This window comes from Lytechinus variegatus, chromosome 14, assembly GCF_018143015.1.
Source record: "Lytechinus variegatus isolate NC3 chromosome 14, Lvar_3.0, whole genome shotgun sequence".
NCBI classification, from domain to species: Eukaryota; Metazoa; Echinodermata; class Echinoidea; order Temnopleuroida; family Toxopneustidae; genus Lytechinus; species Lytechinus variegatus.
In genome coordinates this window covers 31,697,105-31,713,020 of record NC_054753.1, presented here as the reverse complement: position 1 = coordinate 31,713,020, position 15,916 = coordinate 31,697,105, and the positions used below count along the sequence as shown (strand labels likewise).

General features: G+C 33.4%; 1 protein-coding gene across 1 annotated transcript in view; it reads left to right on the top strand.

The window, feature by feature from the left end:
- Positions 1-15,600, top strand: part of LOC121427246 (tyrosine-protein phosphatase non-receptor type 11-like) — a 60,595-nt gene extending 44,995 nt beyond the window's left edge. Inside the window, exons 12-15 of the mRNA XM_041623562.1 lie at positions 4,273-4,340; positions 12,405-12,556; positions 12,807-12,953; positions 13,600-15,600. Of these exons, the coding sequence (XP_041479496.1) occupies positions 4,273-4,340; positions 12,405-12,556; positions 12,807-12,953; positions 13,600-13,668 (436 nt within the window). The 3' untranslated portion in view covers positions 13,669-15,600. The remainder of the gene's footprint in view (positions 1-4,272; positions 4,341-12,404; positions 12,557-12,806; positions 12,954-13,599) is intronic.
- The last annotated feature ends 316 nt before the right edge of the window (positions 15,601-15,916 follow it).

Here is a 15,916-nt window from a genome sequence, read left to right as displayed (position 1 = left end):
CACCGTGACTGTGTTTTATAAATTATTAGTCCTTAAACATATGTTTGAGATAACTTAGTCATACAGAGGAAAAATAAGCCTATAATTTTATTTACATTGAGAAAATAAATTGTATTTACATGTTTAAAAAAAAGGTACCTAATTTGCTTCTTGGTAACACAACTATTGCAATATGATCGTATTACTGAATTAGTGTGATATAATTCACATGAGTCTGTATGACAAGACTGATTGTTGAGAATGCGGCATTATGGGAAAATGTACCTGGCCAGATATGAGTAGCTAAGATGGAAGCTATTGACGTTCTGCTTTGTATGCACTTTAACTTTAGCTTTGATACCCAATTCATTTATGTAAATATTTGGGAATGATAAATAAGACATTTTTTTCTTAATTATTAAAGAAGACTTTCATAATAATGTTGCAATGTGATAAAACAAATTTGGCTTCCCATAATTTTAGCACATAGCTTCACTATGGCCAAAATTAAACTGGACTTTAAAAATATGAGCAAATATGTCTATTATTTAAATCCTTTCTTTATTTTTTATATGTATTTTTACTTTTTGTCTTGTCTGAACAAAGTTCAGCAGAGACCTAGTACTGTAAAAGTGGAAATTTTCGCGGCAAGATCGGCGAGCGCGAATTTAAAAACATGCGGATTTATGAGCATCTATTTTAATGCAAGTTTCGAACCACGGTTCAATTGCATGTATCGTTTTGGCAAAAACCCTGCACTATTTGACCTATAGAGTGCGACATTTAAGCAAGTAAGCTTTAGCTCCAAAATGATAATATGCATCGCGAGAATTTGTTCTTATGTGATCATTTTTTTTAATAGTCGCAGATCGGTATTTAAATTATGATTTTGCTTGAAATATAAGTTGCTTTTGCTGTTTGATTGGTGAGTGTTTAGATCTGTTCAGTTTTTTTTAGGGTCTTGTCGATTGCCCAGGTTTGTTGATTGATCCCAGGGGCCACGGAACCGGGGGGGGGGCTGGGGAGGCTTCAGCCCCCCCCCCACTTCTTTCCAAATTCGTGTACAAAACCGTAAAATTACCATATGATTGTGATTTTTAGCATGGTCAGCCCCCCCACTTTTGGCTCAGCCCCCACTTTGAAAACCGTTCCGCGGCCCCTGGATCCCATGCACTTTGAATAGCCATAATTGTCCTGGTCCTTACCCGTTGCTCGGCCGAATTTCAGGTCACATGACCAAGGTCAATGGACTTTGGTCATGTTGGGGGTATTTGGTGAATAACCATCATAACTCTGGAGGTGTATGGATCTAGTTCATAAAACTATCACTGAAAATTTCATGCGAGTTTCAGGTCACATGACCAAAGTCATAGTTCATTTAAGGTAATTGAGCTTTGTCCATTTTGGAGGTAATTATTGAACTGGTGTCATAACTTTCAATGTATCACTGACAACCCTATGGTCGCATGATCAAGGTCAAATGTCATTTAGTGTCAATGAACTTAATATTGTATCATTATATGAATATTGTTTTTTGTAAATTATTTTATAGTAGTTTACAAAGTCAGCACTGCTGCTATATTGAATCAGGCAATGCAGGTGAGACTGCCAGAGGCGCTCCACCTGTTTAAACACTATTATACGAAAGATGCCCGCAATTCTATTAATATGAACTTAACCTGTGTATAATTTGTTTTATAAATTGAGAATACAAGGTAGAAAAATTGTTCTTAAGTCAAAAATGACTTTTTAGGTATCATAGTCTTTAGTTAAACAAGGCTGTAAGTTTCCCTTATGACCCATCACTATTATTTGCCTAGAAATGTATATTACATAGAATGCCTTTTGTGTACATGCCATAAAGTTCTATACCACCTCAGCTTATAAAACCGCACATATTGTCTTCATGAGGTGTGCATTAAGGCAAGGCTCCACATTAACTTTTTTTGGTGGTGGCCCATTTGGGCCACCAAAACATTCAAATAATTTTTTTGGTGGCCCATTAGTAAGGTTTGGTGGCCCGAAAAATATAAAGAAAAACATTAATTAAAAATGAATAACACAAACTGAAATATTTTGCAGTCACTACCACTTACCACTATTCTTTATCTTGTATGTAAATCGTGCTTGCTGTTATTTTACTTTGCTTATTTTGTGGTTATATATAAATTGTTCCATCATTGTAAATATGAAAAATGATTGAAAGAGAATAAAAGAATTGTATTGTTCCCAGGTTGTGTGGACTTTTAATCTCCGTATAGACACACACTCATAATGGTAAAGTAAATAAATAGTGCATGTAGCAAACTCAGATAGATTACAAAACAATGATTTTTCCTTTCCTCCTTTTTGATCGTAAAACCTAGATTATGCAGGCCCCAAATCCAGTTTATTTTCTCTTTTCCAGCATATTATAGCAGGAGAAAATCACAGAAAAATATGCTGCAGAATTAGAACAATGTGTAAAAGGGGGAAATAAACAAAAATAATTTTTAGAATAGTATACAATGTATTGAAAAAAGAAAACAAAAATTGTAAAAATGAATAGATCTAAGTGAAATAAAACAAAAGAAAAAATGATGAAAGAAAAAACAAAGAACAGGAAAAAAATTGAGAAAAAAACAAAAGAAAATGTAAGAAAAATGAATAGGACAAAATTATCATAAAATGGGGAAAATTTTTATTATTAATATTATTCAGTAGAAGCATGTTCTTTAATCAGGCATATTCAATGGGAAGGGGTATAAATGGTTTAATCACTGTAAAAAAAAAGGGGGGGGGGGAGAAAATAAGAAAACGGCAAAAGTTATCTGGAAAAAAAATGAGAAAATTCCTTCCTTATTTTTGACAAAATGATGGAAAAAATTCACATTTCATATCAATGTAATGCCTTTCCAAAGTATTTACTTCCTTAAGAGTGGTTTAAGAAGACATTTATAAACAAGAAAGAAAGAAGCTGTCTATTTATTTTTGGCTAGAAGAGACACAGCTTCAAAATAAACCAAATATCAATATACATACAAATGCACATGTGGGACTGTGATGTACTCACCTATGTGTTTTATGTGTATTAATGCATTTGGAAATCGGTCTTTTTGTGTCAAAAGAGAGGTCATAATTCCTCCTTTGAATGCTTTTAAATAATCAGGTTTCAGTAAAATGGACTGTAGAAGGGCATTTCATTGGTGTAAACTGTGACTTTGACGTAGATTTTCAAAGTTCTGGGGAAGATTTCTTGGCAGTAACATTTCGTATCGCAGCTCCCTGAGTCTGAATAGTCTGCTATCGCACAGCGCAGCTAGCTGCAGTGGTTTCATGCATGCAAAGCTCAGCCAGACAGCCGGCACGGCCGGCTGAATAATAGTTACTGTATGACAGCGGTAGGCCTACATACTGTCATGACTATGTAATCTTTGTGTGTGTGTATTTGTGTGTAGATTAACAAAAAAGGCGCATGACGGATTGGATTGCAATTTGAACTGTAGAAAGTTGATAAATGCATGCAAAATCGGGAGAAAAATTGCGCTACTTTGAAAATTATTGGTTGCCCGATTCGGGCCACCAAAACTTAACATTTTTTCAATAATGGTTGCCCAAGATGAATTTTTGGTGGCCCCGGGCCACCGCTAATGTCGAGCCTTGATTAAGGTGTCCAGAATTCAGATCAGTTAACAGTCATATGAATGGAGTAAATTTTTCAAATAAAAACAAGTTCTTCCGATATGACTGCTATAATTTTCATTACTTTCATTACTAAAAAAATTGTAACATTTGTCCGAGCAATCAGGTTGATTACCTACGGTAGGCTATACAAATTGTATTTTTACATTGAATTACACTTAATGCACAAAAATCTGTACATTTGTTTAGATAGATCCATTCAAGAAATAGCTTTTTCAAAGTACTTACCAGTATTTCATGGTATTTCCTGTTTTTTTTTGTTTTTTTTGTCAGATATTGCTTGGCGGTATTAACCAGTTAGTACTGGTATTTACCAGTCAACCTTGCATTTCAGTACATGCTTCATTCTATATAATCTTGTATTATTTTGAGCACTCTCTGCTTAGGAGCCTTCAGCCTAGATCGCCTGTTATTCATTACTAGTTTTGACAACCCATTTGGTCTACTGCCAGCTTATGCATAGAATTGCAGGCCTTAATTTGAATGTTCTATGAGCCCATTTTAATATGATATTTGACCTATCAAAGTTTATGATGATATCAAAAGTATCAATCAAGTTTGGTTAGTGTTTGATTTAATACAAAGTCTCCTATTGTATTCTTATTTTTACAGTGCTGGTATTGGAAGAACAGGAACATTCATAGTCATTGATATCATTCTCAACCTTATTAAGCAACATGGTAAGTAAACACTTCTATTCTTGTCCATTAAATACAGCTTTTATATTTCACTGTAAAGGACTCTCTAGGGAGATACAAGCATTTACTGTAAAGTGGATTTTTTTAGAATATTATTTTGTAAACCAAAGTATTTTTCTGAAAAAATAATGCCCCTGCAGATGAAGTCTGGAGGGGTGTTACACCCACAAATGTAGTAATCGCCCACAAATGTAATAACGCCCACAAATGTAATAACACTTTATCCACAAATGTAATAACGCCCACAAATGTAATAACACTTTACCCACAAATGTAATAATTTCACCCACAAATGCAATAATGCACTTTACCCACAAATGTAATAATTTTTGATCGCCCACAAATGTAATAATGACTTTACCCACAAATGTAATAAATTTGGAGGGATTTTTTGCGAATCCGTTCTGAACTAAAATCCTATAGTAATGCGTTCATATAGCACAAAAGTGCGAGGTCTTTTTTCCAGACCCGGTTAATGAAACATTATAGTACAAGTCCAAAGTCTTTTTCCAGACCCGGTTGTTTAAAAATTATAATATATGTACAAAGTTTTTTTTCCAGACCCGGTTAATTCAAACATTATAATGCAAGTCCAAAGTCTTTTTTCAGACCCGGTTGTTTAAAAAATTGTAATATAAGTTTAAAGTCTTTTTTCCAGACCCGGTTGTTTCAACAATTACAATATAAGTCCAAAGTCTTTTTTCCAGACCCGGTTGTTTCAAAAATTATAATATACGTCGAAAGTCTTTTTTCCAGACCCGGTCATTTCAAAAATTATAATATAAGTCCAAAGTCTTTTTTCCAGACCCGGTTGTTTCAAGTCCAAACTAAGATATGATAATGATATTCTAGTTAAATAAAAATGAGAATCGAGCTTTGTCTTTTCTCCAGACCCAGTTGATTAAAACTCTCTTATTAATGTTAAATAACTGTGTGTGTGTGTGCTTGAGTTTTTGTCAGACGTGTATCAATCAGAAATAACATGGAAATATAGCGTAGTCTTTCATCCAGACCCAAATCTTTCAAATAAATGAATAATAATAATGATAATAAACTGGTAATAACAAACAAAGCAAACAAAGACTCACAATCCTATTTATGTCGAATAACATGGAAATATAGCGTAGTCTTTCCTCAAGACCCAGATCTTTCAAATAAGAAATGATAATAATAATAATAAATTTGTAATAATAAAAAAACAAAGACCCACGATCCACTTTATGTTGAAAAACATGGAAATATAGCGTAGTCTTTCCTCCAGACCCAGTTATAAATGTCATTTAATCCTCTCAGTACCAAGCCATTTTTAGCCCAATTGAGTTATTTCACTTTGATCTGCCCTTGGCACTGAGATGGTTAAAACACAACAACAACAAAACAAAGACCTTGCAATCTTATGAACATTGAATAACATGGAAATATGGTGTAGTCTTTCCTCCAGACCCAATTATTTCAAAATAACCCAAATCATTAAAAAAGAATAACAGAATCTAAGGCCCAACTATCCTTCAAACTAAGAACGTTCAATAGATAATAGTTTAGAGAGTTTTATTTATTCCAGACATTGTCATTTTCAAAAATAAGATAAATGTAATACATATTACGAAGACTCAATCATATTCTTGTGCCTGTTCAACATGAATAAGATGATTGGGGGAGTATTTCATCAACATTCATGTCCGACAAGTTGTCAGATCTGACAACTGTCCTTGATGTTGATTGGCTAAGAAGCAGTGTCGGATAAAACGTCAGACAACTCCTTTCATGAAATGCTCCCCGGGCTCTAAGTTTTGATGTTTTTTTTTTAAATCATAAATTTCTTTGCCTGGAAGAATTAATTACATTATTCATTACAGGATGTTTTGCTGGAAGAGGGTTAAATGTTTTTGGTTTTTTTTAAACTGGTCTGGTCAAATTAAGTATGCGTTATCACAAGGGTTTTATAGTTTGGAAGATGCTGGGGTCTAAGTTTTAAGATTAATGTTTCGCTTAATTTGTATTTTAAAGAGAACTGCGTGAGACGTAAAGACAACACTCTAAGCCCAAGCATTTTAAGTGGGTATAAGATTGAAGATTGGTCTTAGCTGTGATTTGTTTGTCAATATTTGTTTATCTTTTAAATAACCGGGTCTAGACGAAAGACTAAGCATAATACTTGTGTTATTCCACAAGAATAAGAATATGACAGTCTTTTGTTTTTAAGATTGTTTAAATCATTATTAAATTACAGGGCCTGGAATAAAGACAACACTCTAAACATATGCTTTTCTACATGCATGGTCTTAATTTGGAGGATTGTTGGTTCTCAGATTCGTTGTTGGGGGTTGGGTTTTATTGATTTTTTATTCTTGAAATAATTGTGTCTGGAGGAAAGTCGATCTGCGACAATCGGTCTTCCATGTTATTCCACAGTAATTAGATTATTGGGTATTCGTTTTAGAATATTTGTAAAAACTATTTCATTTTTTTTAAATAATAACCAAGTCTGGAGAAGGATGTTTGCTTTACCGATGCATTATTACAATGTTTTGTAGGGGTCGTAGTCATGGGCGGAAATCCCAGGGGGGTAAGAAATTCATCATTCAAAATCGAAATAAAACATGTATTGTAGGAGGAAGAGATGACCTTACTTTCAGGTGATAACCTTTTTTCTTTTTTTTTTTTGCTTGTCAAATTTTCCAGACCCTTTCCCCCTACCTTTCGGGAGAGATTTCCGCCCCTGGTCGTAGTATTATATAAAAAAAAAAAACTGGGTGTGGGGTAAAGACATATTTTTTTACTGGGTGAAACTTTGGAAAATTGGTCTTAGATTTGAAGTTTTTTTAATTCATTTATTGAATGACATGGTCTGGAGGAAAGAGTACACTTGATTCTCAATTTACCCTTAGCGCAAATACTCACAATATACGCTGCATAAGTTGAAACAACAACAAAGACATTAATTCCACCAGTTTTAATTAACTAGGTCTGGAGAAAAGACTAAGCTCGATTCTCATTTTTTTTTTTCCACTGGAATATATCATCATTGTATCTTAGTTTGGACTTATATTAGAATTTTTGAAATAACCGGGTCTGGAAAAGACTTTGGACTTATATTAAAATTTCTGAAACAATTAAGTGGGTCTGAAAAAAGACTTTAGACTTTATTTTTGAAACAACCAGGTCTGAAAAAAAGACTTTGGACTTATATTATAATTTTCTAAACAACCGGGTCTGAAAAAATTTTGGACACATCGTCTAATCTTTATAACCGGGTCTGGAAAAAAGACTTTAGACTTACATTGTAATTGTTTAATTATCCGGGTCTGGAAAAAAGACTTTGCACTTTTGTGCTATATGAACGCATTGATGTAGGGTTTAGTTTTTAGGAAAAAAGACTTTGGATTTATATTAAAATTTTTGAAACAACCGGGTCTGGAAAAAAGACTTTGGACTTATATTATAATTTTTGACAAAAACAGGTCTGGAAAAAAGACTTTGGACTTACATCATAATTTTTTAAACAACCGGGTCTGAAAAAAAGACTTTGGACTTATATTATAATTTTTTAAACAACCGGGTCTGGAAAAAAGACTTTGGATTTATATTACAATTTTTGAAACAATCAGGTCTGGAAAAAAGACTGGACTTTTATTGTAATATTTGAAACAACCGGGTCTGGAAAAAAGACTTGCAAAGTATTTGAAACAACCAGGTCTGGAAAAAAAGACTTTGGACTTATATTATAATTTTGGAAAAAATTGGGCCTGGAAAAAAGACTTTGGACTTATATTGTAATATTTGAAACAACCAGGTCTGGAAAAAGAGATTTTGGACTTATATTAAAATTTTGGAATTAAACGGGTCTGGAAGAAAGACTTTGGACTTATATTGTAATATTTGAAACAACAGGGTCTGGAAAAAAGACTTTGGAATAATATTATAATTTTGGAAACAACTGAGTCTAGAAAAAAGACTTTGGACTTATATTATAATTTTGGAATTAACCATGGAAAAAAAACCTTTGGACTTATATTGTAATATTTAAAACAACCGGGTGTGGAAAACAGACTTTGGACTTATATTGTAATATTTAAAAAAACCGGGTGTGGAAAAAAGACTTTGGACTTATATTATGATTTTGGAAACAACCGGGTCTGGAAAAAAGACTTTGCACTTTTGTGTTATATGAACGCCTTACAATAGGGGTTTAGTTTTATTTACCGCGTCTGGAGAAAAGACTATGCAAAGACATTAATTCCACCAGTTTTAATTAACTGGGTCTTGAGAAAAGACTAAGCTCGATTCCCATTTTTTATTCCCCTGGAATATCATTATCGTATCTTAGTTTGGACTTCTATTATAATTTTTGAAATAACCGGGTCTGGAAAAAAGACTTTGGATTTGTATTGTAATATTTGAAACAACCCGGTCTGGAAAAAAGACTTTGGACTTATATTATAATTTTGGAAACAACCAGGTTTGGAAAAAAGACTTTGGACTTATGTTGTAAATTTGGAATTAACTGGTTCTGGAAAAAAGACTTTGCACTTTTGTGCTATATGAACGTATTACTATAGGATTTTAGTTTAGAAGGGATTCGCCAAAAATCCCTTCAAATTTATTACATTTGTGGGTAAAGTCATTATTACATTTGTGGGCGATCAAAAAATATTACATTTGTGGGTAAAGTGCATTATTACATTTGTGGGTGAAATTATTACATTTGTGGGTAAAGTGTTATTACATTTGTGGGCGTTATTACATTTGTGGGTAAAGTGTTATTACATTTGTGGGCGTTATTACATTTGTGGGTGCAACAAGGGGGCATTAAATTTCAAGCGTTGTCCGTCAGTCCTTCTGTCCCCCCACTTGGTTTTTGCGCAATAACTAAAAAAATATTTAATGGACTTCAAACATTTTTGGTGTGTAGGTAGATGACACCAAATTTCAAGCTACATGTAAGTTTGAATTTGGAGTCTGCAGGTCAAAAGTCAAAGGTTACAGCTCATTACTCAAAAAATATTTAATGGATTTAAAAAATGTTGGTGTGTAGGTAGATGACACCAAAATACAGGCTAAGTTCGAATTCGGAGTCCACAGGTCAAAGGTCACAGCTCATTAAATGTGCGCGTTGGTTTCCGCATGATAACTTGTGAAATATTTAATAGATTTAATAAAGAATTGGGTGTGTTGGTAGATGACACCAAAATACAGTCTAAGTTCGAATTTTGAGTCAGCAGGTCAAAGGTCATTATATATGCAAGTTGGTTCAAAGGTCTAAATTTGTTTATGATATTGGTTTCTGCACAAAATTAAGTTCAATCATATTGAATGAATGTCTGATCGCGTTAAGCGGGGGCATTTGTGTCCTTTTGAACACCTCAAATTTCTAGTTTTTATCTCACCTGCGAAGCAGAGTGAGACTAAAGGCGCCGCTTTTCCGACGGCGGCGGCGGCGTCAACATCAAATCTTAACCTGAGGTTAAGTTTTTGAAATGACGTCATAACTTAGAAAGTATATGGACCTAGTTAATAAAACTTGAGAGTTTCATGTCACATGACCAAGGTCAAAGGTCATTTAGGGTCAATGAACTTGGACCATGTTGGAGGAATCAACATCGAAATCTTAACCTGAGGTTAAGTTTTAGAAATGTCATCATAACTTAGAAAATATATGGACCTAGTTCATGAAACTTGGACGTAAGGTTAATCAAGTATCACTGAACATCCTGCATGAGTTTCACATCACATGACCAAGGTCAAAGGTCATTTAGGGTCAATGAACTTTGGCCGAATTGGGGATATCTGTTGAATTCCCATCATAACTTTGAAAGTTTATGGATCTGATTCATGAAACTTGGACATAATAGTAATCAAGCATCACTGAACATTTTGTGCAAGTTTCAGGTCTCATGATTAAGGTCAAAGGTCATTTAGGGTCAATGAACTTTGGCCGAATCGGGGGTATCTGTTGAATTACCATCATAACTTTGAAAGTTTATTGGTCTAGTTCATTAAACTTGGACATTAGAGTAATCAAGTATCACTGAACATCCTGTGCGCGTTTCAGGTCACATGACCAAGGTCAAAGGTCAATGAACTCTGGCCGAATTGGGTGTATCTGTTGAATTACCATCATAAATTTGAAAGTTTATGGATCGGATTCATGAAACTTGTACATAAGAGTAATCAAGTATCACTGAACATCCTGTTCGAGTTTCAGGTCACATGATCAAGGTCAAAGGTCATGTAAGGTCAATGAACTTTGGCCATGTTGGGGTTTTTTGTTGAATAACCATCATATCTCTGTAAGTTTATTGGTCTAGTTCATAAAAAGTGGACATAAGAGTAACCATGTATCACTGAACATCTTGTGCGAGTTAGAGTAGTATTCAAAGTCAGCACTGCTGCTATATTGAACCGCGTGATGCAGGTGAGACGGCAGAGGCATTCCACTTGTTATGGATTAAAATGACATTCTATTTTTATTTTATTTTCTCTATTATGGCTTGGCCCACCGTAAGTGGTGCTTGAGGCATGATTATGTTTGTCTGTCCGATTGTCCTTCTGTCCATCTGTCTCGTTTTCATTCTCATGAGATTAAAAGAATCTTTTGACGGATTGACTTCATATTTGGTTCATGTATGCATAATGAGTGACAATGACCTTATTATTTTGGGGGGCATGGAGCTCAAAGGTTCAAAGTCATAACAGATTGTGATAACCCCAAACCCTATGGTGGTTCAACTTCATATGTGGATCATGTAAGCATGTGGGAATGACAATTATATGATTAGTTTTGGAGGTATAGAGGTCAAAGGTTGAAGGTTACAGAGATATATATTATACAAATATACTAGGCTTTGAGTAAGTATAGTCAGAATTATTAGTCAGAGGTTATATAGCATTACTATTTTTGCAGAGGGGTAAGCCTAGAGGGGAAAAACAGTAATTTTTCCAGTACAACCAAGGATGAGTAATTCCCTCTATACTTACCAAATAAAGGCCTGGTATATTTATGATATATCCATCTTTTACGAAGTGAAAACAATAGATTGATAATCTGGTTCTTGTACTCATTCATCCATTTAATAATCTGAACCAAAATATAGATCTGCACTGACTAACCTACTTTTCATGAAGCCAATTATTACCTGCACTGTCCCTTCACGGGACTTGCCCGCTAGAGACACCTCACTGACCTTTGTATCCAAGAGATTGCATGATCTGTGACATTAATGATGGAAGTCACAGAATAGCACAATTCTTTAGTGGGCCTTTTGTTTCAAAATCATAGCTAGAATATGTTGGTCACATGATGCTGTTTGAACCAATCACCATAGAAGGTTTGAGTTATATAGGATATAACTTAAATGCTTAATACTTATAATGGCTCATTAACAATTTGAGGTATTAACTTCAAAGAGGAAGATGTACAATGCATACTTATTTGAGTGACAATAATCTTAATATTGTAAGGGGACAGAGATCAAAGGTTACAGAGGTTCATACATCTTGAAAGATGTAATTTTCATGATAATTCAAGAACTGTTTGGTTTGAAGGACCAACTTTAACTTGGTTTATGTACATGCAAGCTTTTAGGAATAACAATGATAATGTACATGTATATCAAATATGATGTGGGCTTATTATTCTATATACTATGTAATAATTGTTTGATGTAACAGGTCTTGACTGTAAGATTGGTATGTGTAAAAGGAAACAATCTAATATGATAATAATTTGATTGTTTTATGTAACAGGTCTTTACTGTAAGATTGGTATGTGTAAAAGGAAACAATCTAATATGATAATAATTTGATTATTTTATGTAACAGGTCTTGAATGTAAGATTGGTATGTGTAAAAGAAAACAATCTAATATGATAATAATTTGATTGTTTTATGTAACAGGTCTTTACTGTAAGATTGGTATGTGTAAAAGGAAACAATCTAATATGATAATAATTTGATTGTTTTATGTAACAGGTCTTTACTGTAAGATTGGTATGTGTAAAAGAAAACAATCTAATATGATAATAATTTGATTATTTTATGTAACAGGTCTTGACTGTGAGATTGATATCTATAATACTATCAGGCTTGTAAGACAGCAACGCTCAGGTCTGGTACAAACTGAAGCACAGTATAAGTTTGTATACAGGGCTGTTCAGCATTATATTGAGACTCTATCACAAAGAGTAGCTGCAGAGCAGGTAATTATTCATTTTTTTTCCAATAATGATAACATCATATTAACCAAGGATAGCCACTTCAGTTCCAAACATTGTTCCAGCTGGCCTTGCTGTACATAATTAATAATAATGATAATATGCAACGCAATCATTCAATTTTGGGAATTTTAGGGACACTTTGGACTGGCACGAGGACGAAATGGCCTGTCACATTTATGTACTTGTATTTCCTATGCTGGGTATTAATGTCTATTATTATTATGTGACACAGAATACATTGAAGACTGGCCGTGAGTATATCAATACTAAGAGAGCACACTATGAGGTTCAACAGCATCCAGGCTCTACACCTATCATGTCACAACCTCTCCTCAATGAAGAAAAGAATGTTTATCAGAATGTTGGTCCTATTAACAAGGTAAACCATGTTTCTGCTTATCTGCCAATTGCAGAGGCATCAATTTCATCTTTGCAGTTTGAGAATTTATCTAGTTTTGTCATGTCTCTGTTTTGCCAATAACTTTGCCTCACTCCATTTGCCCAATTGTGTCTTAGTGGCAGATGTATAATAGAGGGCTAGAGGTCACATCAAGTTCAAAGGTTACCAGCAGGGGTCAACCATCTTTGCAAGACTAATGTATTGAGCACTTTTCTGTTATGGCTCATAAACTTACCCTTTCCCCAACCATGACTATATTTTGGTGGTTCATGTAGATATAAATAGGGAGCTAAAGGTCACCACTGGTAAAGTCAACAACTTACCCTGCCAAAGTTAATATTGGGGTGCAATATTGTAATTGTGACCAAACTTTGATTGTAGATACGAACTGTTTCATGGAACCACCACCAGGGGTGTTTCACTCGTTTGTTATTTATATGCATATGTATATTAAATGTATATTTAATTTATCTTTTGTTTTGTCTTATCTCTTTTTCTCTTTGGTGGATTGCAATCTACCCTCTTTTTCCCCTTCTCTTTCTCTCTCTGTTCTTACTCATTTTCCTTCCATCTCTCTGTATCTCTCCACCCCTCTTCGTCTCTCTTTCTCTCTGTCTCTCTCTAGTCATCACCTATTCCTCCAAGATCACGTCCAGCGCAGCCTCCAGTCCCAAAGTCCAACAATATCAAATAACAAGTCCAGCAATCGGTCTCTTCTCTTAACAGGCTCTTCCATTTTCAATTCTGCTATAGATGCTCTCTTTTCTAAGGTGCACATTGGTATAGGAAGAACACTTCTTTATAAAGCATGTCAAAAATATTCTAGTTAATACATCTCCATTTCCTGAACCATGTAAAGGTTTTCAATATCACCTTAAACCAACAATAAGATGCAAAGTTTCTCTTAAAAATTTCAACGGAGTCTTCAAAAAGTAAAAATTAATAAATTAAAAAATTACGTTATCCAAAAGAGTAATTCTTCATATTGTCAAATTTTGAAGTTGTAAAGTTAGGGGGGATGAGATACAAGAGTTTCTCTGACACATATTTTGTGGATTGCTTTGAAGTTTCACTGAGATTTGACAGTGTCCGTATCTCATGCTTGACTGACCCACAAACTTCAGAATTTGCTTGAACCTTATATTTTTTGAAGCTTTCACTGAATTTCTTTTGCATTCAATCAGGTATGTGGGTGGTTTATTCTTGATTTTTTGTGACATGTTATCAATGTAAGCTTAGGATTAACTTTTTCAAGCTCCATAAAAATATCATAATTCATTCTGTGCTACGTATTGTTGGTTTTGTGAGATAGCTGATCACAAATAGAAAACCTATAGACATTTTGTTATTATCCTATGTAATTAGATTTGTGAAAGATTTATTTGGTTACACCCAAAAATGGCAAAGATTTTTTTACATATATTCAGAATAGTCTAATAACTACAATATTTTACAATAAATGAAGAAAATAATGATCTTGTATATTCAGATTACATGGCTAATATAGCTCATTTCTTTAGTCAAGTTTTATGACAATTTAATAGATCTTAGTGTTTGGCATTGGATGAAGTAATTGACATTGCATGGAAGAATTAATTGATTTTAAAAATACAAATATGATGTCAGCTATCATGTGGATTTATGAAGAAATATGCAATGTCTTTTTCATTAAAGTGATATGCTAATCCAAAGAGGGTCAAATATGGCACATGAAAATGGATATTTATTTTCCCTCTCTATTTTACAGCATTGTATATAAGATTGTATGAGAGTGGTTACAATTTCAGTTGATATCAATAATTTTCAACTATCTGTTATTGTGAAGACATATTTTCTCTTCTTTAGTTGAAAATACTATATATTTTTTAGTTCTTTTATACTCTGCATTGATCATGTTGTTAAAAATGTTATTTGTCAATAATATTTACATTTCCCAGGCTACATGATTATATATTCCTTATTTAATTACAATCTCATATTTCATATGACATGACAATGAATAATATATATTGTATACTCTCTGTGTTCTGGAATATGCTACAGATATGTGCTGTATAGAGTAGAACATAAACTTGAATACATTCAATCTAATGTAACAAAATGAGGTTAATTTATTGATTTGAATGTATCTTCAAATGAAATGATCAAATTTGTATCTATTGTGTATGTACATTACTGTATGAAGCAATCTTGAAAGAAAAATGGCACAACTCTCTAAATAATGCACCTGAAATTTATTTTCTAATGAAATTAGCTTGAAGGGGTGAGGTATTGTGATGAAGTTAGAGTAGTAAATGGTGCTGTAGTCCTATAATATCAGATAAATTGATGCACTATTGTACATAAGCTTGTTTTTTGGAATAGAATTCAGATTTGTATGATCATTTTATTGACATGTTAATTTAATTATCATTGCAACATGATAACATGGACAAAAATTAGTTGACAGCATAATTCACCCCTTTCCTACACAGTGAAATAAAGAGATTAGTATGCTGTTTAAGCCTGTCACTCTAACAACTATATTTTGAAACTAACAAATTTTTAAAGCTTTTTGAACAACTTGTTTAAACAATAGTTGTTAGAGTGATGAGCTAGACAACATGCTAAAAAATTGAATCATTGTTTTTACAGTGAACTGCTTTATTATATTGTAATAATTCACTATACGGCTGAAACCTCATTTTGTGGATCTGAGTTCTCTTATGAATTTCATTGTAAACAAATTGCTTTGAAAATGTTTTGAAAGGCTGGTTATATAATCTTGACATGCACTGTTTATAATCTAAGTGTCCTCATTATAGGACAGACATTGATCTGGGGCCTATTTCATAAAACTTGTGTAAGAGGACTATGGTCCTGTTTTATAAAGGATAAAACTTTTTTCCATTACAAATTTACTATCAGCCAATGAGATTGAAGGATTTCAGTAGCTTGTAACT